The 26,652-nt window shown below is 45.1% G+C and overlaps 2 protein-coding genes across 4 annotated transcripts in view; one reads left to right on the top strand and one right to left on the bottom strand.

The window, feature by feature from the left end:
- LOC132394579 (spliceosome RNA helicase DDX39B) overlaps positions 1 to 8,712 on the top strand; it is a 42,890-nt gene extending 34,178 nt beyond the window's left edge. The window contains exons 10-11 of one of the 2 annotated variants that reach the window (XM_059970892.1): positions 619 to 766; positions 8,023 to 8,712. In XM_059970892.1, coding sequence (XP_059826875.1) covers positions 619 to 766; positions 8,023 to 8,039 — 165 coding nt within the window. In that variant the 3' untranslated portion in view covers positions 8,040 to 8,712. The remainder of the gene's footprint in view (positions 1 to 618; positions 767 to 8,022) is intronic. The other variant, XM_059970891.1, reaches the window with a different exon arrangement.
- A 137-nt stretch (positions 8,713 to 8,849) lies between these two features.
- Positions 8,850 to 26,652, bottom strand: part of LOC132394580 (apolipoprotein M-like) — a 34,018-nt gene continuing 16,215 nt past the window's right edge. Inside the window, exons 2-6 of one of the 2 annotated variants that reach the window (XM_059970894.1) lie at positions 25,361 to 25,509; positions 21,546 to 21,616; positions 20,948 to 21,058; positions 20,083 to 20,181; positions 8,850 to 9,228 (exon numbers count right to left, since the gene is read on the bottom strand). In XM_059970894.1, the coding sequence (XP_059826877.1) occupies positions 9,194 to 9,228; positions 20,083 to 20,181; positions 20,948 to 21,058; positions 21,546 to 21,616; positions 25,361 to 25,509 (465 nt within the window). In that variant the 3' untranslated portion in view covers positions 8,850 to 9,193. Of the gene's footprint in view, positions 9,229 to 13,973; positions 19,160 to 20,082; positions 20,182 to 20,947; positions 21,059 to 21,545; positions 21,617 to 25,360; positions 25,510 to 26,652 lie in introns of those variants that run through there. The other variant, XM_059970895.1, reaches the window with a different exon arrangement.

Here is a 26,652-nt window from a genome sequence, read left to right as displayed (position 1 = left end):
AGGGGAGAGAGGTGTCAGAGATAGACCAAGTAAATTTGAGGCATGGTGGAAATCAGAGGCAGAGTATTCCTTCCTCTCCTTCACCTCCTTACTCTGACCCCTTCCTTTCCAGTCCTGATGAAGGCTCTCGACCAGAAACATTGATTCTGTATTCCCCCCCATAGATGCTGAGCTCTTCCAGCATTTTATGTGTGCTGGGGGAGCGATGTTGATGCAGGCCAAAGGACTGAATGTTTTTTCTCATTTGGTGTGTGGGAGTCCCCATCGGTGGGACTCCACGGCAGTGCAGTGAGGGTCATCCACAGAGACAGATGCATATCAGCCAGTGTATCACCAAGGTGGTGCCAGTCTACAGCTGATCTGGGGTCATTTTTTTTCTTCTTCTGAATTTTATGGCGGTTGACAGTCTAACTTTAAGGTGCTTTAGCGCCACCAACTGGACTGGAGTGCGGTGCAATTGGGAGGTGGGGTGGAATCCTTACTACTTTTCTTTCAAATGAAAGCTAAGTTACCCCAAAAAGCCCCATAGTAATGAAAGACGATACTGTGAATTAAATTATAGTGATTCCCATCTGGGCTCATTTACTAAACTTGTGAATAACATTGCCTATGACGTAGGTGGCGAGAGCTGGTCGGTTTGGGACCAAGGGGCTGGCCATCACCTTTGTGTCGGATGAGAATGATGCCAAGATCCTGAATGACGTGCAGGACCGGTTCGAGGTGAACATTAGTGAGCTGCCTGATGAGATCGACATCTCCTCATACAGTAAGTGCCAAGCACATTCCCACAGAAGGATTGGGAAGGATGAGTGTGGAGAGGCTTGAGTTGTCTTCCAATTACAACATTGAAAAGGAAGGCCTTTGGACAGGCACTTGGGGTTGAGGAGGAGATAGAAAGAAAGGATCAGCCATGATTGAATGGCGGAGCAGACTCAATGGGCCAGATGGCCAAATTTGCTGCTATGTCTTATGGATAGGAAAGGCGTTGGATGTGGGCAAATAGGGTTAGTGTGGATGATTTAGGCTGAAAGGGCATTCCAAAAGGTGCTGCTTAAGAGACTTAAGTAAAATAAGGATGCATGGAGTTCGGGGTAATGGACTAGTTTGGGTAGACGATCAGTTAATCACAGTGGAAGACAGAGTTGGGATAATGGGTGTTTCTCTGTTGGCTGTCAGTGGTGTAGGGGTCAGAGCTGGAGCTGAAGTGGTTCACAATGTACATTATCCATTTGGAAGAGGGCACTGAGTGTAACATATCTATGTTTGCTGATGATACTAAATTGAGTGGGAAAACAAATTGCACAGAGCTTAAGAGTTGCAGAGAGATCTAGATAGGTCAAGCAAGTGGGTCAGGGTCTGCCTGTGTGACTCTTATAGCAATGCCTCTGTGGATGTTGCATCCTAGCTGCCTACGTGATACACAAGCCAGGGCAGTACAATATGGAGAGCAAGCTGTTGCCCATGTAGCATGCTCTCCCTTCACACAGTTGCTGTATCCATAGGAACAACAGAGACTGATACAGTTCAGCACCAGTGGCATCATAGGAGTAGCCAGTGAGCGTTGAACTCAACGTAGGTCTGCCTTAGGGACTCCAGATTCAGATTTTTCCCTCAGTGTTTATTCCCGAAGCCTTCCCCATGAGTGGGTATAACTGCAAGGCAGTGGTTGTTGGAGATCAGCGTTTTCTTTTCCTAGATGAGCTGTCAACCATGGCTGTCAAACCCCATCTCCTGAAAGCAACTGGTTTTAATGTGTCAGTAACCTGTCTTTGCCTCTTCTCCTGTCAGTTGAAAGGGTTCTGGCAGGCCTAGAAGCTAAGTTGCGTGTGAAAGCCTTGTTTTCAGAGGCTTTTTGAGACGCATGTCATTGGGAACATTTAAAGTAGTGGTCGCCAACCAGTCGATCTTTGAGACTTTCCCACTAGATCCCGAAATAAAAAGAAAAAGAAATACACAAATACTGTTGAGAGATTGTTTCCGAGTTGCGGGGTTTTAGTTCCTTACTTTCTGCCCAGTGTGTATGCATGTAGCTCCCCTGCACTACACAGTGTACCTCAGTGGTCCCCAATCACCAGGCCGCGAGGAAACGATGAGTCAGCTGCACCTTTCCTCATTCCCTGTCATGCTCACTGCTGAACTTGAACGCACGCGAGGTCATCAGTCGCCTAAACGCAATGACACCCTTGCGCCAGTGTTTGTCTCGCGCGGCCGGTGGGAACCGCCGATGCTACTGGCCTGGAGCGCGGCCAGCGGGAGGTGCCGATGCTACTGGCCCGGAGCGTGGCCGGCGGGAACCGCCGATGCTACTGGCCCGGAGCACGGCCGGCAGGAGGTGCCGATGCTACTGGTCCGGAGCGCGGCCGGCAGGAGGTGCCGATGCTACTGGCCCGGAGCACGGCCGGCAGGAGGTGCCGATGCTACTGGTCCGGAGCGCGGCCGGCAGGAGGTGCCGATGCTACTGGCCCGGAGCGCGGCCGGCAGGAGGTGCCGATGCTACTGGCCTGGAGCGCGGCTGGCAGGAGGTGCCGATGCTACTGGCCTGGAGCGCGGCCGGCAGGAGGTGCCGATGCTACTGGCCAGGAGCGTGGCCGGCGGGAGGTGCCGATGCTACTGGCCCGGAGCGTGGCCGGCGGGAGGTGCCGATGCTACTGGCCCGGAGCGTGGCCGGCGGGAGGTGCCAATGCTACTGGCCCGGAGCGCGGACAGATGGGTGCCGCCTCTGAACCTGTTTAGCACACTGCATGTTCGTGGGGAGTCCGGTGCTAAAATATTCACAGATGGGCTCAGGGCTTCGTAAGTAGCAGAGCAGCCACCCCGCTGCGATCTACTGAAACAAACTTTTGTCGCCCAATAGATCTTACAAGGGGGGCGGGCGCATCCTCTTGCACTCCTCACTCAGTCGGTCGCTCTCTCTGGACTGCAACCGCTGCAGCCCCGGCATGGGGACCTCCGGCCCTGACCTTGTCCTCTCACCCCACCCACGACCAGCCGCACCTGGCCAAGGTGTCTGACAGCGGGCGGGAGGCTGGAGTTCGGGACTGGAGGCTGTCTAATGAGGCAATGAAACCCTCAAAACTGCTTCGGTACCCTGAGTCCAAGCACCTTGCACTTAAAGACAAACCCGCTGAGTTTTGTCAGCGGAAAAAATGTGAGCAAGTGGGACAGAAGCTAAGTGCCGAGAGCCGCAAAAATAAATTGCGGAATAGACCGGACATAAGGAACCTGCTTCAAGTATTGCTGTATTCCCATCGTGTTTTAACACCCTCCCCCCCCCCCCCCCCCAAAAGTCGGCTGGTCTGCAAGAATATTGTCAATATTAAACCGGTCCGCGGTGCAAAAAAGGGTGGGTACCCCTGGTGTTTATACATTATTTCTACTTCCGGGTTGCAGGGTTTTACTTCCAGTCTTTTCTGCCCAGTGTGCATGTGTGTAACTAATTGATCTGGGGTCGATCTTGCCTTTCACTAAGGCCAAGGTAGGGGATCTTGGGCTAAAAAAGGCTGGTGACCACTAATTTAAAAGGTAGTAGGAGCACATCCCCATTACCACCCCTGGGTGTAACAAACTTAAGGTACTCAGGTGCATTAAAACGTTGGTAAATGCAAGGTCTTCCACTTTGGAAGGGAAAATAGAAGGCCAGTTTATTATTTAAATTGTGAAAGACTGCAGTGTACTGTTAATGTAGAGGGACATGGGAGTGCTTGTGCATGAATTACAATAAGTTGGTTTGCAGGTGCAACTGGAATGTTGGCCTTTATTACTGAAAGGAATGAATTTAAGAGCAAGAAGGTTATGCTGCAACTGTACAGAGTACTGATGAGGCTGCACCTGAAGTACTGCATGCAGTTCTGGACTCCTTACTTGGGGAAGAGATACTGGCTTTGAAGGTGGTGCGGAGGAGATTCACCAGGTTGATTCCAGGGATGAGGGGGTTAGCCTATGAGGAGAGATTGAGTTGCCTATGACTATACTTGCTGGGATTCAGAAGAATGAAAAGTAGTCTAATAGAAACATAAAATTATGACGTGGTTAGATACGTGTTGTTTCCACTGCTTCCACCAGCTGTCAGAAAGTACGTTCCAGGTTCCAACCACCCACCAGTGGGGGGAAAACAAATCTTCCCCGATCTCTTTTAAGCATTTTAGACCTCTCTTTAAACCTCTGTCCTTTAGTTTAGAATCTCCTACTATGGGGAAAAAACTGCAACTATTTATACCATTCATAATGTTATAAAGCTTGATAAGTTCACTCCTTGGCCTCCTCTCCAGGGAAAATGTCCCCAGCTTGTTGAATACTTTTGATTATCCTTTTCACTCCTGCCCTTCTGCACTAAGCCAGCTTCATCTTATTGCATCCATCCCGAATGTGGTTTGCAAGTCATTTTCCATGCCAGTGCAGATGATATTTCTCATACAAAGTCTCTTTCCCAGTGCAATTATCTTTTAATTATTACCATTTCCAAAATTAGATTATTATTGCGTCTGTCTTTCGTTCTGAGAGAATTTTAAGTAATGTACCTTTTGGCAAGATGTAAGAGTAAAATTCAGCCCCACGTCTGTTGCGTTGCTTGTTAACACAAAACATTTCACTGTCTGTTTCAGTGTACATGTGATCAATGAAAATGAATCTTGCTCTGTAATTTAATGACATCTGGTTTTTGCAATTTCACCAAGAACTTGGACTTCTCAATAGTCCAGACATCTGTCTTGGTACTGAAAATTTCAGCATCTTTGTGGAAATATTGTACTGGCAATCAGCCCAAGGTCTGAAGGGTCTCAAACCCTCACCGCCTGGGACTTGCTCTCTTCTCATTGCTGCAATCAGAGAGGAGATGTAGGAGTCTGAAGACCCATGCAATGTTTCAGGAACAGCTTCTTTCCCTCCACTATCAAATTTCTGAATGGTTCACGAGCCCATGGATCCTCTATTCCATCTTTTCACTATTTATTTCATTTATTATTTTTAGACTCAGAACACTACAGCACAGAAACAGACCCTTCGAGTGTGTGCCAAACCATTAATCTGCGTAGTCCCATCAACCTGCACCTAGACCGTAGCCCTCCACACCCTTCCCATCTATTATCTATCCAAATTTCTCTTAAATGTTGAAATCTACCCCGTATCCACCACTTACATTGGCAGCTTGTTCCATACACTCACCACCTTCTGAGTGAAGAAGTTCCCCAAAATGTTACCCTTAACATTTTTTCCTTTTCTCCCTTAACCCATGACCTCTGGTTTAAGTCTCACCCAAACTCAGTGGAAAAAGCCTGCTTGCATTTATCCTATCTTGTAATTCTGTATACCTCTTGTCAAATCTCCCCTCAATCTTCTATGTTCTAGGGAATAAAGTGCTAATCTATTCAACCTTTTCCTGTAACTCAGGTTCCTCAAGTCCTGGCAACTTCCTTGTAAATTTTCTCTGCACTCTTTCTATCTTATTTAGTGTACATCTTTCCTGTAGGTAGGTGACCAAAACTGGATACAATACTGCAAATTAGGCCTCACATTCGTCTTATACAATTTCAGAATAACATCCCAACTCCTGTACTCAGTACTTTGATTTATGTAGATCAATGTGCCAAAAGCTTTCTTTATGACCCTATCTACCTGTAACATTACTTTCAAGGAATTATGGATCTGTATTCCCAGATCCCTTTGTTCTACCGCTCACTACATAAGACCTACCCTGGTTTCTCTCAATACCTCACACTTGTCTGCATTAAATTCCATCTGCCATTTTTCAGCCCAGTTCACCAACTGGTTTAGATCCTGCTGCAAGCTTTGATAGTCCTCCCTGCTGTTCACTGCATCCCCAATCTTGGTGTCATCCGCAATTATGCTGACCAGTTCACCACATTATCCAGCTCGTTGATATAAATGTCAATCAATAACTGACTCAGCATTGGTCCCTGTGGCACACCATTAGACACAGGCCTCCAAAGAGGCAACCATCTACAACCACTCTCTGGCTTCTTGCACAAAGCCAAAGTCTAATCCAATTTACTATTTCATCTTGAATACTAACTGACTAAACACCCTTGACCAACCTCCCAAATGGGACCTTGTGAAATGCCTTTACCTACGTCCATGTGGACAACATCCAGGGCCTTGTCTGTCAACTTTCCTGGTAACTTCCTCTATAAGATTGTTTAGACACACCTTACCACGCAGAAAGCCATGTTGATTATCCCTAACCAGTACCTATCTATCCAAACACTTCCCCACTACTGATGTCAGGCTCTTTGGCCTATAATTTCCAGGCTTATTTTTAGAGCTTTTCTTAAACAGCAGAACAATATTAGCTGTCCTCCAATCCTCGTTCACCTCACCCGTGGCAAGGATGATTTAAGTACATTCTGCTACACCCCCTGCAATTTCTGCTCTAGCCTCCCACAAGGTTCAAGGGAACACATTATCAGGTCATGGGAATTTATCCACCCTAATCTTCCTCAAGACAGCAAATACCTCCTCCTCTGTAACCTCTATGACCTTGCTGCTCCATTGCCACTGTGTCTGTCTTCCAAGTAAATACAGATGCAAAAATCAATTTATGATCTACCCCATCTCTTTTGGCTCCGTGCATAGGTTACCACTCTGATCTTCCAGAAGACCGATTTTGTCCCTTGCTATCCTTTTACACTTCATATATCAAGAAGCCCTTGGGATTCTCCTTCACCTGCTTGAGCAACCTCATGTATTCTTTTAACCCTCTTAATTTCTTTCTTAAGTGTTCTCTTGCATTCCTTTAGTACCTCATTTGTTCTTGCCTGCCTGAATCTGCTTTGCACGTCCTTTTTCTTAACCAGGTCCTCAATATCTTTCAAAGAAGAAGATTCCCTTAAAGCTGTTCTTTTTGCCTTTTATTCTGACAGGAACATACAAATTCTATACTCTCAGAATTTTATTTTTGAAGGCCTCCCACTTTTAACAAGTACACCTTTGCCAGAAAACAACCTGTCCCCATCCATACTTGCCAGATCCTTTCTGCTATCATCACAGCAATTGAATCTCAACCTTTCTCTAATTTAGAATCTCAACCCAAGGACCAGACATATACTATTCCATAATTACCTTGAAACTAATGGCATTATGATCACTAGATGCAAAGTGTTACCCTACACAAACTTCTGCCAACCGCCCTGTCTCACTCCCTAACGGGAGATCTAGTATCACACTCTCTCGAATTGGGCCTTCTATGTACAGATTAAGGAAACGCACCTGAATGCATTTTTAAAAAAATCTTCCCATCCCCAGCCAATTTGTGGAAAATTAAAATCGGATAATATCACAGCCTTATGGTTCTTCCAACAGTCTGTGATCTCTCTACAAACTTGCTTCTTTAAATCCCATGGTCTGTTGGCTGGTCTGTAATGTAATCTCATTAATGTGGTGTTACCTTTCTTATTCTTCAGTTCTACCCAAAAAGCCTCACTGGACAAGCTCTGGAGTCTGTCCTGACTGAACACTGCCTTAAAATTTTCCCTGAGTAATAATGCTGCCCCTCCGACTCTTATCACATCTAAAACAACAGAAACCCGGAACACTGCGTGGCCAGTCTGACCCTCCAGCAACCAAATATCTCTAACTTGTGGTAACTTTTCTTTTGTCTTGCACTGTACTGTTGCTACAAAGCAACAAATTTTTCACCATAAGGGAGTGATGATAAACCTGATTCTGATTAACTGTTACTCCTTTCATCAATGCTGCCTGACCAGCTGAGTATGTCCAACATTTTAAGTTCAAAGTTCAAGGTCACATACTACCTTGATATTCTTGCAGGCATTTATAGGAAAAAGTACAATGGAATTTTACAAGAAATCTTACATAAAGTTTGACCAGGAACCAGTGTGCAAAAGAAATCAAACTGTAGATAAAGGTTTAAGCTTGAAGCTTCATCAGGTGCTTTGGAATAGCCCAGATTGCTAGCCAAAATGGTGGATATGCAGGTATAGAATATTTTTAACAGTTAGCCCCACTTTAACTCTTTTTCACTCCCCATTCCCCTCTCTTCTCTTGCAGTTGAGCAGAGCAGATAGATGTGAGACCACACATCCCGCTTTTATTGCCATGGGTTGAAGATCGCCAAGTCTGACACTGCGGACCACACCATTTTACATTGATGTGCGTTCACCAGCATTGACAATGGAAATGGCTGAATGTAAATACCATGTGTTTAGCTGCACTTGACAAGTGACATAATTCCGTATAGTTTCATAGACTATTTTTAGAATTATTTTCCCACCTTCCTTTATTTGTGGTGAACTGTGTTTGCATGGAGATTTTGAGTGGCATTTACACTACATTATCCTTACCTGGCGCCGAGTATTTGAGTAGAAAATGTGTTCCAGTGATAACAATTAAAGAGAAAAAAATCCTTGGTACCAGGAACTTGTGTTGTTCATCATCTCTGTTACCCCTCGTGCCCTCTCCTGAAGGCTTTTGCTGAGGTTTCCACTGGATGACTACTCTCTGCGCAAGGACTGAGAAGCCAGTCAGGTTTTGCAGACAGCTCTGGACCTTCTTTCCCATCCTCATGAGGGACAAGCCCCAACGCCCTGGGCAGTGTTTTTATAATTCCTCCCATTTCATACCTGGCTTTACTTGAGGGCAGATGGACCCAGCAACAGCCAAGATCAAACAACAAGGTGATGCTAAGTCAATTTGACTGAAAAGATTGAACACAGTGCCTATTAATGATCCCTGCATGATTTTTGCACTTGGAGAGCGGAGGAGAAGTGTTACTTGTAACCCTGGAGCAGCAAAGACAGGTATGAGTTGCCGTACCTAATCTGAACACCTCCATGGTAAATTATCATCTGTTATATATTCAAGAGATTTCCAAGGTATCAGAAACACAAGGTCTTCCAATTTTATTTAGATATTTAATAAGATCCTAGTTAGTAGTCTGATCTTGGTCTCAAGATTACCGTCAACTCCCTTATAATACAAGGATCCACCTCCATTTCGATTGGGTTCAATGGCTCCACCTCTCGAGTCGAGAATTCCACAAATCCACTAAGAAAAGAAATTCCACTGTGCCGCAGTGTGTAGAGACCGATGTTCAGTTCTGACCTTAAGCGCTGTGGGTATGATGGTTACACGTTCTCCTTGTTACCGCGGGTGCTCCAGTTTACTCCCACATCCCAATGATATGCGGGTCTGCAGATCAGTTGACTGCTGTAAATTGCCCCTAGTGTGTGGTTGAGGGGTAGATTCTCAGGGTAACTGATAGGGAGTGTGGGGGAGAATAAAAATTTAGAATTAATGTTAAGGGATGATGGTTGGCGTAGGCTGAAAGACCTGTTTGCCAGTTGTATGTTTCTAGGACACTGAGCAATTCTGGCACTTTGGGAAGGAGAAGATGGCCTTTGACAAATTGTATCAGAGAATGCAACGTAGATCTTTTTTTATCCAGTCTTGCCGAAGAGTCTCGACTTGAAACATTGACTGTACTTTTTTCCATAGATGCTGCCTGGCCTGCTGAGTTCCTCCAGCATTTTGTGTGTGTTGCTCGGATTTCCAGCATCTGCAGATTTTCACTAGATCTAGATCTGAAGGGTGCACATTTGCCCTCAGATCCCATCCTTACTGAGGCATAAGAGTACCATGACATGGAGACGTGCCTTTGGCCCACTGAGTACACATCAATCATTAACACGGATCCCATTTGGAGCGGCATGGTAGCATAGTGGTTAGCACAATGCTTTGCAGTACCAGCGACCTGGATTCAATTGCTTCCTGTAAGGAGTTTGTATGTTCTCTCCGTGATTGCGTGGGTTTTCTCTGAGTGCTCCGGTTTCCTCTCACAGTCCAAATAATTGGAGATTAATTGGTCATTGTAAATAGTGCTGTGATTAGACTAGAGTTGCTGGTCAGCACAGGCCTACTCCACACTGTATCTCAATAAATCAATTTTCATCAACTCAGCCACCTAGATGTCAGAATATCACTGGGATGTCAGAAGAAAGTGGAGCCCTGGTAGTGGGGCAGTTGTTGGCAACTAACGCAGACGCAGAGAGAAGGTGCAAACTCCACCAGAGCAGTACCTGGGGGTGGGGATGTGAGGCCCTCTGGTGCTTGCTGTGCCACCCTTTTGTCCATCAATATGCCCAGGTTATTGGCTTCTCTAGGTCCTACATGTTCAATATGTCAAGGCCTGTCTCCATTTTGTCCATCTTAATAAATGTCTGATTTGCTCCGAAGGAAACTATCCCAAACTAACCACTGCTACATTTCTGCAGCCCCTGATAAATCCTGAAATCAATACAGCCTCTAATGTTGCCCACACTATCCTGCAGAGATCACAGTGGTAGGTTGAGGAGTCTGAGCAACAGAAGAAGTGTCTGACTTGTACCTTTACTCATCCTACTTGCTGTTTAGCCACCAAGGATAAACATCAACAGAATAAAACTGCAGAAGCTGGAAATTCAAAGCAACACACACACACTCACACACATGCACACTCACTTACACACACACACACACACACACACACACACACACACACACACACACACACACACACACACACACACACACACACACACACACACTCACTCACACATATTCTCTCTCTCTCACTCACTCACTCACACACATACAAATGCTGGAGGAATTCAGCAGGTCAGGCTACATCCATGGAAATGACAGTCGGTATTTCAGACTAAGACCCTTCTTCAGGAGTCATAGGACAAACATCCTCACTTAAGTCAGAGATATATGTTTGTATTGATAGTTAATTTCTTTGATTTTTCTCACATTGTCAATAATAAATCCCTCTCCAGGTTGAATTGAACTTGACCCCTTTATACCATCCTTGCTGCAAGTGCCTATCTCCTCATTGATCGGACAACTGGTCTATAGCAGTGGGGCAAGTACAGAGTCCTATGGAGTTCCCCTGCATGTTAACCTCAAGTCAGTGAAATTCCTTTTGACCTGCCACTCTCGCTTTCTCCAAAACAAAGACAGGGCTGTTATCTTGTTGTCAGATGGGAAGTGCAGAAACAGGCCATTTGGTCCATCTGTTTACATTAATCCTATGTTAATCCCATTTATTTTTCATTCCACCCATGTTATCACCAACTCTTACCCCACCCCGCAGATTCTACCACTCATCTGGGTGCCGATGGATTTTGTTTTACAGTGACCAATTAACAATTAACTGACCATCCAGATGCCTTTGGGATCTGGGAAACTGGAGTATTCGGAGGTGGACTGCAAACTCGACAGCGACAGCGATGGAGTTTGGGATTGAACCCTGGTCTCTTACGCTGTGGGGTGGGGGCTCTTATCCACTGCGCCACCATGCTGCCCCGTCCTTGCCGTTTCACGTTCAATCCTCATCCTCTGTAAACCCTGCTTTCTCCCACTGACACAAGAAAATCGCTGGAAGTCCAAAACAAACACACAAGATGCTGGAGGAACTCAGCAGTTCAGGCAGCATAATGGAAAAGTGCAGAGTCGACCTTTCGGGCTGAGAACCTTCATCAGGACTATTTACTCTTCTCTGATGATGTTGCCTGGCCTGCTCAGTTCCTCCAGCATTTTGTGTCTGTTGCTTTCACCCATTGAGCTGGTTTCAGATTCACTTTCCGTAAAGTACCTCGCTTTACAACACACTTCCCAAAGAAGCTGGATAATAGAAGTTGTCAATGTCAGCATGATACTATATTCCACGTACCCCAGGGCAGATGAAAAGGACTTTATTGACTACCTTTTTTTTAAATGCATATAATGGCAACTGTGCATTCAGTGTAACTGGAACTATGTTATCCCTGGTGGTGCCCACTGGTTAATGTCTTGACTACCTCCCCTGATGTTTCACACATTTTTAACAGTCACTATTGGAGTGATATGAGAGATTATTGCAGATTACTCTGTCCCGACACAGTTCACTACCATTTACGGAACTGGGCGTCCAAACCTGACAGAGAATGAATACCCTGATCCTTTACACTCGGAAGGAAAAAAACCTTAGTGCCACAATGTGCAACTTCTCGAGAAACTGCCGATTGCTGGGGTATCTTGTTTTATCATTTGTGAGCTTTCTCACTAAATTACCTCTGTATCAACAAAAAAAAAACACCCATGCAAACTACGATTTCCTTCCCCCACACTGCAGATTTGGAGCCTTTGAGGTTGCTGACTGCAGAGGGAAAATGTATATCTTCCATCTGTTGGGTTATTTTTTGCACATTTATTAAACTAACACTCTGGAGAGCAATTAGACTAGCTGATTAACGTGCACTCTTGTTCCTGGACCCCAGTATTCCTAGGAAATATTTCTCTACGAATACCTGTACTCTTGGGGAATCAGCAGAACAGGACAACAAAAAAAAAACGGGGAGCTCCTCATTTGAATCAAAGTAATTGAGCAAATCATTTAATGTTTTATTTTCTTCCTGAGTTAGTAAGATTTGAGTATTCCCACACATTTATGGGGAATCGAATTTCGAATCTCCATGGCAACACAGACAAGAACTCGAAAGGCCAGGCAGCATCTTTGGAGGGGAATAAAGAGTCGCTGTTTGGGGCAGATACCCTTCATGAGGTCTTGGAAGGAAGCGGCTGAAACCAGAATAAGAAGTTGAATGGAGGGGAAGGAGTACAACCTGGCAGGTGATAGGTGAGACCAGATGTGGGGGAGAGGAGAAGCTGGGAGGTGATAGGTGGAGGGGGTAAAGGACAGACATGGTGAGTTAAAGGGTCCATTTCTGTGCTGTAACCTACAGAGCTGGAACCAGTGGTTCATCTCAGTCATTAATCCACAGAATCAGTGGGGGGGGGGGTGGGCAATAACAATTTACAAAAAACATTAGTAACTTTGATGGAGGGGCTGAGTGTACTGCAGCCACATTGTGTCACATAATGCAGATAGGCAGGTTAACCTGTTGTGTGGTGGGCACAGGTACCTGTCAAGATGGCCGAGGTGACACATAGGCTAATGTGAGAAAATGTGGGTTTGTTTGCTTTGAAAGGATGACAAAGCAAGGTATTTAAAAGGGAGGCATGTGGATTACTCCTGCTCTGATTCCTTCTGAATCTGGAAAGTGTTTCAGGACGTACTCAAATGACAGCCTGTTGTTAGTGGAAGTGGGCAGGATAGGACTTTAATCCTTGGAGTGTAGGAGACTGATACTCTGTAGAAGATCATGAGGAGCATAGATGGGATGTATGCACACAGTTCCTTTTCTGCAGGGAAAGGAAACCAGATGGCATAGGTTTAATGTGAGAGGGGGCAGAGTTAAAAGGGACCTGTGGGGCCTATGGTGTAGTGGCATCCGTACTGGACTTCAGTGTGAGTGATCTGGGGTTTGAATCTGGCCGGTTCTTTGCACACTTTCCATCTGTGCTGGTTTGAGTGTTGAGCTAGCAACTCAGCCTTGTAAAACAGACAAATGCTAAGGAAACGGCACCTGATGTTAGCTGCTAGTGAGGCACAGGAGGATATTTTATATATTTTTTATTAAGAGGGACAACTACTTTCTGCAGAATATGGTGAAGATGTGCAATGAATTACTGGGGCAAGTAGTTAACACAGGTGCAATCACAACATTTAAAAGACATTTGGACAGATACATAGATGGGAAAGATTTGGGGTGGATATAGGCCAAATGCAGCAGCTTGGTTGAGTTGGGCCGAAGGGCCTGTTTCTCCACTGTTTACCGTAATTCTGTGGCTCTTAAGCTCCTCAAAAATCAGGTGCAATGTCACTGCCATAATGTCAACCCAACTCAGTGAAACCAAGCCTCTAAATCAGTGCACTGTTGAGAGTGGCATATCACTTCTCTTTTCTGTTGTCTAGTTCTCGTTCTTGGTTTTAGTTATTTTCAAAGGACTTTTGTTTGACCATCTGCTTTCTTCAACCACTCGCCTCCATTTCAGAGTTGTTAGTAATTCCAGGAAGTTCTGGGAAATCCTTGGATTGTTGTATTAGTAATGGGCACTAGTAAACGACACCTTGAAACAAATCCCATTTCCAAAACTGTTTAATGTAAGAGATAAAACTAACTTCAGCACACACTCAAAATGCAGAAGAAACTCAGCAGGTCAGGCAGTATCTATGCAGGGGGATAAACAGTTAAAATTTCAGGCTGAGACCTTTTGTCAGGACTGTAGAGGAAGGGGGCAGAAGCCAGAATCCTCCAGGAGGACCACAATCTTGTCATGGTTTGGAGGCTTACATGCCTCAGTGACCTGGAGAGTAATATTAACTGGAGTCAGTGGCTTTATTCTTTGGTTCTTGGTAGGGTCACCCATGCCAAACAGGTCAAAGGGTAGAGGACAGACTAAGAGTGGTCCACCAGTCCTCCAGGTCAGGGGTTCAGCTCAGGGCTAACAACCCTGACCGGTAAAACAAAATTGTTACAGAAACAGCAATGAAGAAATCTTCTACATCTGAGTGTGACAGTATCCCTGAGTTTCCACCCAGGACTTGCATGTCTGACAGTAGCGAAGGACGAGAGGAAGATACTGATACGTTGAAGGAAGCCCTGAACACCACCAAAGATGGAGGACCCTCATTGCTGCTCTAAATGCCAGAGGCTACAAAAGGTAGTGGATTTGGCCCAGTACTTCATGGGTAAAGCCCTCTCAACCATTGAACACATCCACTTGAAACGTTGCCGTAGAAAAGAAGGATCCATCATCAAAGATCCTCATCACCCAGGTCGTGCTTGTTCCTCTCCACTGCCATCAGGACTCACACCATGGGGTTCAAGAAAACTTACTACTCCTCAACCATCAAACTCTTGAACAAAAGGGCATAACTACACTTATTCTACTTCTGGTGTTCCCACAACCAACGGTACCACATTAAGAACTCTTTATCTTGTGATTTCTTGCTCATTATTTATTGCTACTTATTTATATTTGCATTTGCACAGTTTGTTGTCCATTGATCCTGTCTGTAGATTTGCTAAATATATTTGCAGAACAAATAATCTCAGGATTTTATGTGGTGACATGTAATAAAATTTACTTTGAACTTTGAAGTAAATAAGAAGCCAGAATAAGAAGGTGGGTGGGATGGGGTGAAGGACTATAAACTGGCAGGTGATCAGTGAAACCAAGAGAGGAGGAAGGTGTGTGGATGGTGAAAGAGGGATGAAGTAAGAAGCTGGGAGACAATAGGTGGAAAAGATAAAGGTCTAAGGAAGAAAATAAGTCTGATAGGAGAGGAGAGTGGACCGGGGAAGGAGGAGGGGAATCGGCAATGATGGGCAGGTGGGAGAAGACTAACCAGAAATGACAAACAAAGGAAGTCTGTGGGAATTTATTAACATGGTCCTCTGTTACAATATCTAATATGGTTTAATTGGTTCAAAATAGGTTGTGGTTGCACTGGAAAATGCAGGGGAGATCCACCATGATGTTGCCTGGATAGAGATCTTTGGTTTTGGGAAGGGACTGGATAGGATGAACTTCTTTTCTCTGCAGCGAAGGATGCATCAAATGGAGATATAACAAATCTTAAGTAGCACAGAAAGAGAAAAATCTTTCTTGTCATAGGGGGAATCGATAACAAGTGGGCATTGACAGGATGGAGTTTCAAAGGGGATCTGAGGTAAGTTTTTGTTTAGAGTCTTGAACTGGCTTTTAAATAAGATAACATCTGGTGCAGTTACTGCATTTAAGAGACATTTAGACACTTAATTAAACAAGACATAGAAGAATATAGCCTCAATGCAGGAAAGTTTTATTATACAGGTGGGCAAAATGGTTGATATGGACACAGTGGGCCAAAGAACTTGTTTCTATGTCTATCTCTATAGGTGTACCATCCTCCCATGCATCTTGCTATCATACCTTTCTGTTCCTTTGACATCTGGTATATTTGACGTGTGTGGACAGGGAGGACATTGGATGTAACGTATCTGGATTTTTCAAAAGGCCTTTGTTAACATTGTGCTTAAGGGTTGTTTCAGAAACTAGTAGGTTCCTCCTTCTCTAGCCGTTCACCTTTCCCACCGATCTGGCTTCACCTATCACCTTCTAGCTGGTCCTCCCTCCCTTGCCCACCTTTTTATTCTGGTGTCTTCCCCCTTTTCAGTCCTGATTAAGGGTTTTCACCCAAAATGTTGACTTTTTATTCAGCTTCATAGATGCTGTCTGACCTGCTGAGTATCTCCACATTTAGTGTGTGTTGCTATGGATTTCCAACATCTGCGGGCATGGCAGAAATTGCATATTAGCATAGAGAAAGTGTTAGGTAAAGTGTTTTTTTAATCAAAATTTTTCTTTTGGGTTGTCAGACTGCTACTACTGGGTGCCATAAAATCAGAGTCAGACTTGTACAGCATGGAAAGAGACATTTAGACCCAACTCATCCATGCCAATTCAGTGCCTACTTGATTTAACCTAATGACTCTGGCCCATGCCCCTCTATGCTTTTCCTATCCATGTACCTGTCAAAATTATTTGTAAACGTTGCTAGTTCAGCCACTTCCTCTGACCGCTTGTCTCACATACCCACCACACTCTGTCTCTCAGACCACCTTTAAATCATTCTCCTCTCACCTTAAAGCTAAGCCCCTAGACCCCTAGTTTTAGAATCCCCTATCCTGAGAAAAAAGATTGCAACCATGATCCTTAACTCTGCCCCTTAGGATTTTATAAACCGCTATAAAGTCACCCTCAGTCAATTCCACTGCGAGGAAAATGGTCACAACTCTCCTTATAACTAATGTCATTGCAACATGCTTGCGAATCTTCTCTAGCTTAATCACATCCATCCTGTAGTATGATGACCAGAGCTACACACAGTCTTGATAGCATCTTAAACATGAGAAAATCTGCAGATGCTGGAAATCCAAAGCAACACACACAAAATGCTGGAGGAGCTCAGCCCGCCAGCAGCATCCATGGAAAAGAGTCAACAGTCAATGTTTCGGGGGTGAGATCCTTTATCAGGACAAAGAGGGAAGGGGTGAGATGCCTGAATTAGAAGGTGGGAGGAGGAGAAAGAAGCTGGCTGCAAAATGATGGGTGAAATCAGGTGGGTGGGAAAGGTCAAGGGTGGAGAAGAAGGGATCTGATGGGAAGGGGAAGTGGGAGGGGACTAAGGGGGAAGTAATAGGGAGGTGAGAAGGTCAGAATGGGGAATTGAGGAGAGGGTAGCCAGAGTGTTGCTCCTCCACACTGAGGGTGGCCTCATCTTGGTACAAGAGGAGGCCATGGATCAACACAATGGGTCTCACCAATGTAGAGGAGGCTGCATTGGGAAATGCTAACACCTTGTACAGCTTTAATATAGTGCCCACTGTACTCAGTACCCTAGAATTTATGTTTATAACTTGGATGAAAAGGCATTATCACAATCCAGTTTGCTGGTAGGAACGTGAGTCATGAGGAGGCCATAGGGGGTCTGAGAAGTAGTAAGTTTGATTAATACAAGGCAAGCATGAGGGGGCATAAATTTGAGGTGATTGGAGGAAAGCATGGGAGGTGTCAGAGTTAACTTTCTTTTTACACACAGTGCTGGGTCGCGATAACAAATTTCATGACACATGCCAGTAATAATAAACCCAATTCTGATTCTGATAGAGTCAGATACATTAAGGACATTCAAGAGACTCTCAGATAGGAACACGGATAAAAGAAAAATGGAGGGTTACGTAGGAGGGAAGGATTGGCTTAATCTTAGTGAGGTTATAAGATTGCCAGAAGATTATGGGCAGAAATGCCTGTATTGTACTGTGCTGTAATGTTCTATGTTTTGCAAATGGACAAAAGGGCAGCAGATGGAGTTTGGCTTTGAGAAAATGTGAGATTCTTCATTTCAGTTTTTTAAAAAGAGAAAAAAACTTTTTAAACAGAAACTACCAAATATTTGTAGAGCGAGAGAGGTTAGTATCCTGATTCAAAGAGCAGAAAAGAGAAATACAATTAGGAAGAAGATTTGGCTTTTTTTGCTAGGAAACAGTGGTGAAATTGGAAGCCCTTTTGAGGGTTACATGTGCTTTTGTTGTGATCTTGTTTAACAGTTTTGGTCTCTAAAAACCAAGGAAGATTTGCATGGCCTGGAATTAATGTAGTACGGGTCACCAGACAGATGGGAGGGATACCAGAGAATCTCATTGAGTTGTACACAGTTTACAAATGGACCTTCATTTCAGGCTCTTAATGCATCAAGGCCAGTACGGAGTCTTTAATGTAGCCCTAGGTGAGTAGTCTTGCACAGAGTATGAATTTGATCTGAATCTTTTTGTTCCCAAGGTTCGAGGGCTTTCTCAATTAAGGGTGCTGTTTCTCCTGGTAGGGATTAGTTTTTAGTTCCAAGTGCTCCTTTTGTCACCCTGCAATCTTTGAATTATGGAGGACAGCATGTATATAAATGTCTCTCTCCAACAGACTTCGTCATGATCATCATGACTCCATCATGATCATAATGACTCCAGTATTTCTACTTTTTTTTAATGTTTCTTAATTGTGCATATGATTTTTTGTGTTCTATTGCTGAGCAGCAGTGAACCATCTGATTGGCCTATCAGAGTTCTCTTTGGGAACTAGTTGACTTGATCAGCATTTCTGACCTGGCGATTGTTCACGATTGCACTGAATGGAGAAAAAAATTAAAAAGGGATGAGGAGTCATTTTCTTTATTCCTTTAATACCTTATTTCACCTGCAGGTGGTGCAGAGGGGTCAATGTGCTGAAAGGTGCTCAGCAGTGCCACCTATTGTCAGGAGGGTAGTAGTGCTGTGGAAGGAAGAAAGCAATCTCATCCTTAACAAAAATAAGAGAAAGGAGACTAGATACTGGAAATCTGGAGCAATTCACAAAGGAGCTGGAGGGCAAGGTCTTGACCTGAAATGTTGACTGTTCATTTCCCATCATAGATGCTGCCTGACCCACTAAGTTCCTCCACCTCTTCTGTGTCTTGGTCCAAAAGGTTTTTCCTCTCCAATTCTATTAACCCTCTGATCAAAATAGGCAGTAGGACAGTTTCAATTTTTTCATTTTGCTGTTCCCTAATAAAAACTAAATTCTGGCCAAACAAAGGTAATCATGAACTGCTAACGCGTAGCTGTAATTATTACTCCGCAAGGGACACGATACCAAGGGCAGATGAAGGCGTTTGTGGATTGTCCTCGTGTGGCGTTGTTGCACAGGGTGTGGAAGGTTTCAAAACTAATTTAGGAAATCTCGCAAGGTGCTGCAGAAAGAAGTAAAAAGAAACGTTACCAGGGAATAGAAACAGGAATTAAGATCTGCTACTGTAAGTTATTTCACTAATAGGGCATGGTTAGCTGGTTAGCCATTAGTACTATCGGTAATCACCCTCGAGAGTGTGAGGGTGAGAACTGCCACTGCGGCAGGCTTTCTGGGGAAGGCGCTGTTGGCCAGTAACCCTTAACCCCCATATAAATCAAGAATCTATCAATCTCTGTCTTAAATACACCTAATAACTTGCCCTCTGTGGCAATGAATTCCATAGATTTACCAGCCTCCTCATCACAGTTCTAAAGGGATGTTCCTTTAGACAATGCACTGCTTCAAAGAGCGCTATAAGGTCATTCTTACCCTTGGCCATTAAGCTCTACATTGAGTCAACCTGTAGCAGGGAAGTGATGACCCCTTCCTGTTAGACTGTTTGTGGAAACTTTTTTTTATTCTTTCTACTTCTCTTCTAATATTTATGTCTGTGCACTTGTAATGCTACTGTGGCACTGTGATTTCCTTTGGGATCAATAAAGTATCTATCTAGAAATCTTTATTCTAAGACAGTACTATCAGTTCCCATTCTCTCCTATGAATGAAGACATCCTCTTCGTGTCCACTGTAGCCCAGCCTTTCAGTATTCTGTAGGGTTCAATGAGATCCCCCACCCATACCTTCTCTATACCATAGAGTACAAGCCCAGCGATGTCAAATGTTCCTCATATGTTGTGCTGCTGTGGTGTTGTGGCCTCTTTCACTGTGATTTATTTTTTACCAGTCCCTTAAAGTGGTGGAAAGTGAAACAGAAATGGGACAGGAGGACTGCAGGGCCAAGGAGTTAAAGGGATGAGACAAGGGACAGAAAGTGGAAAGGGAGTACTGTGGGGCAGAGGGGTTAAAGAACCCAGCACCATTCACCTTGGGATTGCTTCAGCACGAAAATTGACGTCAGATCCATGCAGTGGGCACGGTGCTCAAAGTCCAGCCGCAGGCCATCAGTCAGGGTCGGCGACCTGCCTGAATTGGGAAGAGGAGAGAGAGAGAAGTTTGAGAGAGCAGGGGATTCCAGCATCAAAGGCAGCAGATTGTCACAGGGGTTAATTCTGCAGTGTCACCACTGCACACCTCCAGTAATGTGCACATCTGGAGTCTGAACGTTCTCCCTGTGACTATGTTGGTCTACAGCTCTGCAATTCCCTGGGATTTTGGACAGAACAGTTGACATGTAGCTGTAACACATCCAGATATTCACCAATGCATTTATATTTACAATGTAATCAACTTTATAAACATGGTTTAAAATGTCTACAGTGCAGTCCACTGACAGGGGTAATAGATGTGAAGAGGTGTGGGGGTGCTAGCTAGAATGTTTGATCAGATTAACTGTTGGGGGGGGTAGAAACTTATAAGATGCTGTGAAGATTTTTTTACGATTGGTATCTGTAGGTGATAGAATCAGATACATCCACAATATCTGAAGCATTTAGACAGACACCTGGGACAGAGACAGACCCATAATCCCACCATTCCGACTCATCTATGATATTCCCATTTACCAGACTAGGTCTGAAGTCACTTATGTCTGTCTTGGCAAATTAAGTGCTCGCGCAGAACCTTCAGGCTTGTGAGAATCTCTGCCTCCCCCACCTCTGCAAGCAGTGCGTTCCTAATTCCAGTCAGACTCTGGCTGAGGAAATACTTCCTCAGATCCCCTCGAAATATCCAATCCTTTGTCTTAAACCTACAGTTTAATACGCCGTACCATCTCCCTTTCTTCGCTTACCGTAAAGCATCAGCCTCTTGAAGGTTTCCAGCCCTTCTTCCTGTACCTCCAGCAGCATAATGTAATCATCTCCGTCCTTCACAAAGATCTCTGTCCTCTGCTCAGGGCGTCCTTTCATGGAGAGAGAGATAAAAAAAAATGTACGTAGTAAACAATAGGTCAATAGGGCCTAGAGGAGGACAGGACTCATTGCCCCACCAAATCCCAAAGGGGGGAGAACAGTGTGTGGCCCACTGCCCCACCTGGTCCCACAGGGGGAGAGTACAGTGTGTGATCCACTATCCCACTTAGTCCCAGAGGGGGAGAGGACCAGTTGTAGGAGATGCTGTGGAACAAGACTTACTGGGATCATGCTAATAAGCATGAGTTTTAAATAGAATTGGCAGACATTTTTCTCAGAAAGGATTACAAGGTAATAAAGTGTAGAATGACTTCAGGTACAAGGCAGCTTGAGATTGCAAGGTAGGTGTTTTACATAACACCATCCAAACAAGCATGCAGTTGGCTTTGCCCAGTGGAACACCAGTGAATTACCCATTGAGGGTCGTGGCCAATGACATCACTCCTTTGAGTGGAGACTACATGTTGGTGAGCTCACCCTCGAGGATCATCTCCTGTGTCTGATTGCTGATGTAATAGGTCCACTGGCGAGACAGGCAGTTTGTTGTTCTGTGGGACAAGAACATGACACATTGTATGTTAACCATCTCAGCTAGTCTGCTGAAGACCCACTGACTCTCCAACCCCTCAGTTGAATATAGACCAACCCCCGGCTCTCTCACTTAACTCAGGGCAAGACCAGGCTCCATTCACCAAAAACTGCCCCTAACCCCCCACACATAAACCCTGACCACACCCACTGTAAACTGATCACATCACAACCCGACCTCTTCAACTCTCCCCACCCAGACCACACCATCTCAGACCTGTCCCCACACCTACCGCACCCAGTCAAACCTTTCCCCACCCAGACCACATCAACCCCAACTGCAGCCACTCAGACCTGTCCTTGCTCCCACCACACCCTCTTAAACCTGTCCCCATTCCAACCCCACCCACTCAAACCAGGTCACACCCTGACCTCACCCACTCAAACCGCTCCCCATCCTGATTGCACTCACTCAAACCTGGTCACACCATGACCGCATTTGCTCAAACCTGACCGCACCCACCCCAGCTGCACCCATTCGGAACCATCCCCACCCCGACTGCACCCACCCAGACCTGCCCCACCCTGACTGCACCCACTGAAACCAGGTCACGCCCCAAATCAAATTACTCAAAGTAGACCATCTTAACTCAGATCATGGAAGGGTTGGGTGGGTTCTCATGAGGAATCTGGGTTACCAGGGGGGGAATTGCACACCGGAAGCTAATCAAGTAGGTCGGGGTTCACATGTAGAATAATGAATATCCAGAATTGAGTTACTGGCTGGAACCTAATCTGGGATTTGGGAGCATCAACACAGAACCATGGAATCCCCAGGAGTGGGTTACAGTCTGGGATATAATCTGGGGGCATTGAGGGGTTTGGGGGTGTTGACACAGAATAATGGATCCCCAGGAGGGTTTTACAGGCCAGGATCTAACCCGGGATTTGGGGGCGTTGACACAGAATAATGGATTCCCAGGAATGGGTTACAGACTGGAATCTTGTCCAGTAGTTCATATGGTTTATATATTGAATAATGAACAGTCAGGGGTGAGTTAGTCCAGAGGTTCAAGGGCTTTCTAGATGGAACAATATATCTCTGGTAGTGGGTTATGGAATTGGATCTAATCCAGTGGCTCCATATTGAATAATGAACAGCTAGGTTAGATACAAGCTAGAATCTGATCCAGAGGTTCAGGATATATGGTATCATGGATCACCGAAAATGAGTAACAGGCTGGATTGTAATTGAGAGGTTCAGGAGGTTTCCTGAACTTGCTGGTGTGGGATCTGAGGCTGGAATCTAATCTGTGATTAAGGAGTTTATATGCAGAATAATGGATACCTGGGAGTGGGTTCTTGGCTGGGATCTCTCGTTGAGGGGTTCAGGGGTTTATATATAGAGTAATGAATATTTATAAGTGAATTACAGACTGGAATCAAATTGAGGGTTGCAGGGGGTTTATATATTGAAAACCACACACACACAAAATGTTGGAGAAACTCAGCAGGCCAGACAGCATTGTTTTGATGTTTTGGGCCAAGACCCATCATCAGGGCTGGAGAAAGAAGATGGGAAGACTGAGTAAGGAGGTGGGAGGAGGGGAGGAAGAAGTACAAGGAGGTAGATGATAAGTGAGGCCAGGAGAGAGGGAGGGGTAAAGTAAAGAGCTGAGAAGTTGATTGGTGAAAGAGATAGAGGGCTGTAGAAGAGGGTGTGTGATAGAAGAGGACAGAAAGCCATGAAAGAAAGGGAAGGGCGAGGAGCACCAGAGGGAAGTGATGGGCAGGTAAGGAGGTAAGGTGAGAGAGGGAAATGGGAATGAGGGAATGGTGAAGGGGGGGAGCAATTACTGGAAGCTCGAGAAATCAATGTTCATGCCATCAGGTTGGAGACTAACCAAGGTGTTGTTCCCCCAACCTGAGTGTGCAGGAAAGAAGGTCATGGACTGACATGTCGGAATGGGAACAGGAAGTGGATTAAAAATGGGTGGATGGCAGGAGATCCCGTTTTTTCTGGTGGACGGAGTGCAAGTGCTAGGTGAAGAGGCCTCCCAATCTTCATCAGGTCTCACTGACGTACAGGAGGCCTCAGCGGGAGAACTGGATATAGTTGATGACACCAAGAGACTCACAGATAAAGTGTTGCTTCATCTGGAAGGACTGTTTAGGGCCACGAATGGTAGTGAGGGAGGAGGTGTAGCACTTGTCTTGCTGGCAAGGATAAGTACCAGGAGGGAGATCAGTGGGGAGGGCTGAGCGGTCAAGGAAGCCAAGCAGGGAATGATCCCTGCGGAAAGTGGAGGGATGGGGAAGGAAAGGTATGCTTGGTGGTAGGATCCCGTTGAAGATGGTGGAAGTTACAGAGAATTATGTGCTGGTAGATGGTAGATGAGGATGATAAGAACCCTATCTCTGGTGGGGAGAGGGCAGGCATGTGCAAAATAGAAGAGATGCATGTGTGGCTGTATTGATGGTAGAGGAAGGGAAGCCCCTTTCTTTGAAGAAGGATGACATCTCATTCGTTCTGATATAAAAAGCCTCATCCTGTGATCAAATGTGGGGGAGATGGAGGAATTGAGAGAAGGGGTTGGCGATTTTACAAGAGACAGAGGAATAGTCCAGGCAACTGTGAGAATCAGTTGATTTATAAAAGACATCAGTAGATAAGCTGTCTTCAGAGATAGAGACAGAGGGATTAAGAAGGGGGAGGGAGGTGTTGGAAATGGACCAGGTAAATTTGAGAGCAGGGTGGAAGTTGGAGGCAAAGTTGATGAAGCAGCACCAATGCAGTCATTAATGTTGCGTAGGAAAAGTTGGGGAGTGATACCAGTATAGGGTTGAATCGTTGCATATTCAACATGGCTGACAAAAAGGCAGCCATAGCTGGGACACACAAGTGCCCGTGGCTACACCTTTTATTTGAAGGAAGTGGGAGGAGTCAAAGGAGAAATCATTGAGAGTGAGGACCAATTCTGCCAGATTGAAGAGAGTGGTGGTGTCTGGTATCTAGAAAGAAGCGGAGAACATTGAGGCCTTCCTGATAGGGATGAAGCTGTATAGGGACTGGACATCCAAAGTGAAAATGAGACAATCAGGGCTGGGGAACTCAAAATCATTGTAAAGATTAAGAGCATATGAAGTGTCACAGATGTAGGTAGGAAGGGACTGAAACGGTGGGCGGGGGGGTGGGGTAAAACATAGTCAAAATATGCAGATATAAGTTTGGTGGGACAGGAACAAGCAGAAACAATGGGTCTGCCTGGACAGGCAAGTTTGTGGAACTTTGTTAGGAGGTAGAATCAGGAGGTGCATGGTAAGGTTGGTGGTAGTGAATGGGAGATCCCAGAGTTAATAAGGTCAGTGCTGGTGTGGGAGTCAATGGCCTGGTGCTTCTTACTGGCATAAGTAAGAGGAGGTGTCTGAGAGTTGTTACCTAGCCTCAGAAAGGTAGAGGTCAGTCTGCCAGACCCCCTTATCTGTGGGTTTGGGAGTAGGTTACAGGCTGGAGTTTAATCTGAGGTTCAGGATGGTTATCTATAGAATAATGAATCCTTGCAGGTGAGTTACAGGCTGGGATCTAATTCTGCACTTCAGAGGTGTTTCTACAGAACAATGGATCCTCAGAGATGAGTTATAGACTGAGGGTTTCATGCAATTGATATTTGAACTAATGGACATGAGATGAGACCCTCCTTCAGCTCCATTGGAAGGTAGGAGGGGGCTAGGATTCAAGCCGGTGCACTTGGTGAGGAACGCACTCGCTAAGGCGGAACTCTCCCTGCAGTAGAAGCTTCCCTTCGGCTTTCATGGGCGTGAGGAGGAAGACGGCGCTGTCCATCGCCCCGAATTTCAGCAGCGAACTGTCTGAATCCGCAGCTATCATAATGAAGTACCACTTGCCGGAGTACTGCAGGAGGAGGAGAAGGATGACATCAGTGACTGGAGGCGTAACAGCCTCGCCCAGCACCCCGTGCAACCAGCTCTCCCCTGCTAACCAAGTGCTCCACTCATAGAATCATACAGCACATTAACAGACCCTGTAGCCCAACTTGTCCATGCCAACCAGGGTCTCTCTCTGAGCTGGTTCCATTTGTCTATATTGTCCCTTATCCCTCCGAACCTTCCTCTCCATGTACCTGTCCAAATTGTAATTGTAATAATCTCCACCAGCTCCTCCAGCAACTCCTCTATATAGACCACACTCTGGGTGGAAAAACCTACCTCTCAGGTCCCTGTTAAACTTCCCCTCTCACATTAAGACTATGTTCTCTGGTTACAGGCTTCCCTAGCCTGGGGTAAATACTAACCATCCACGTCATCTATCCCCCTCATGATCTTGTGTACCTCTAAAAAAGTCATCTTTCAGCCTCCTTCACTCCACAGAAAACAGTCCCATTCTATTCAGTCTCTCCTTATAACTAAAGCCCTCCAATCCCTTGTGAATCTTTTCTGCACCCTTAATCCTATCCTTCCTGTGATATGGTGACTGGAACTGCACCTGATATTCCACCTGATATTCCACCCGATATTCTCACCACCATCTAACACAGCTTTATCGGTGGCTTCCCAGCACTTGTACTCGATGCCCCCACCTAATGAAGGCAGACATGTCACACTTCCCCACTGTGTTCATAAAGAGCTTCTTATTTCTGTAACTGGAGCAGCAACAGGTTCACTAAGTGCCTGAGCTGGATGGACAGTGAGAAGTCTGAAATTCACTCATCTACTTCCATTTTGGACACTGTGAATAGAAAGCTGGTTGTGCATTTCTGACAAGCTCAAACCTACGGTATGCAAACATCTATAGATGCATAGTGGAGAGCATCTTAAATGGTTGCATCATGGCCTGGTATGGGAACATCAATGTCCAGGAATCAAAGTTTATCCCCACACAGAGCTGATTTACAAGGAGAATCAGAATCAGGTTTAACTTCACTGGTATATGTTGTGAAATTTGTTGTTTTGCGGCAGCAGTACATTGTAATAACTATAAATCACAATCAGTTTATTTAAGTTAAAAACATTTCTAACTTTATAACTTATATAACAA

The sequence above is a fragment of the Hypanus sabinus genome, chromosome 5 (genome assembly GCF_030144855.1).
Source record: "Hypanus sabinus isolate sHypSab1 chromosome 5, sHypSab1.hap1, whole genome shotgun sequence".
NCBI classification, from domain to species: domain Eukaryota; kingdom Metazoa; phylum Chordata; class Chondrichthyes; order Myliobatiformes; family Dasyatidae; genus Hypanus; species Hypanus sabinus.
The sequence above is the reverse complement of the archived record's forward strand: the minus strand, read 5'-3'. Positions and strand labels throughout refer to the sequence as shown.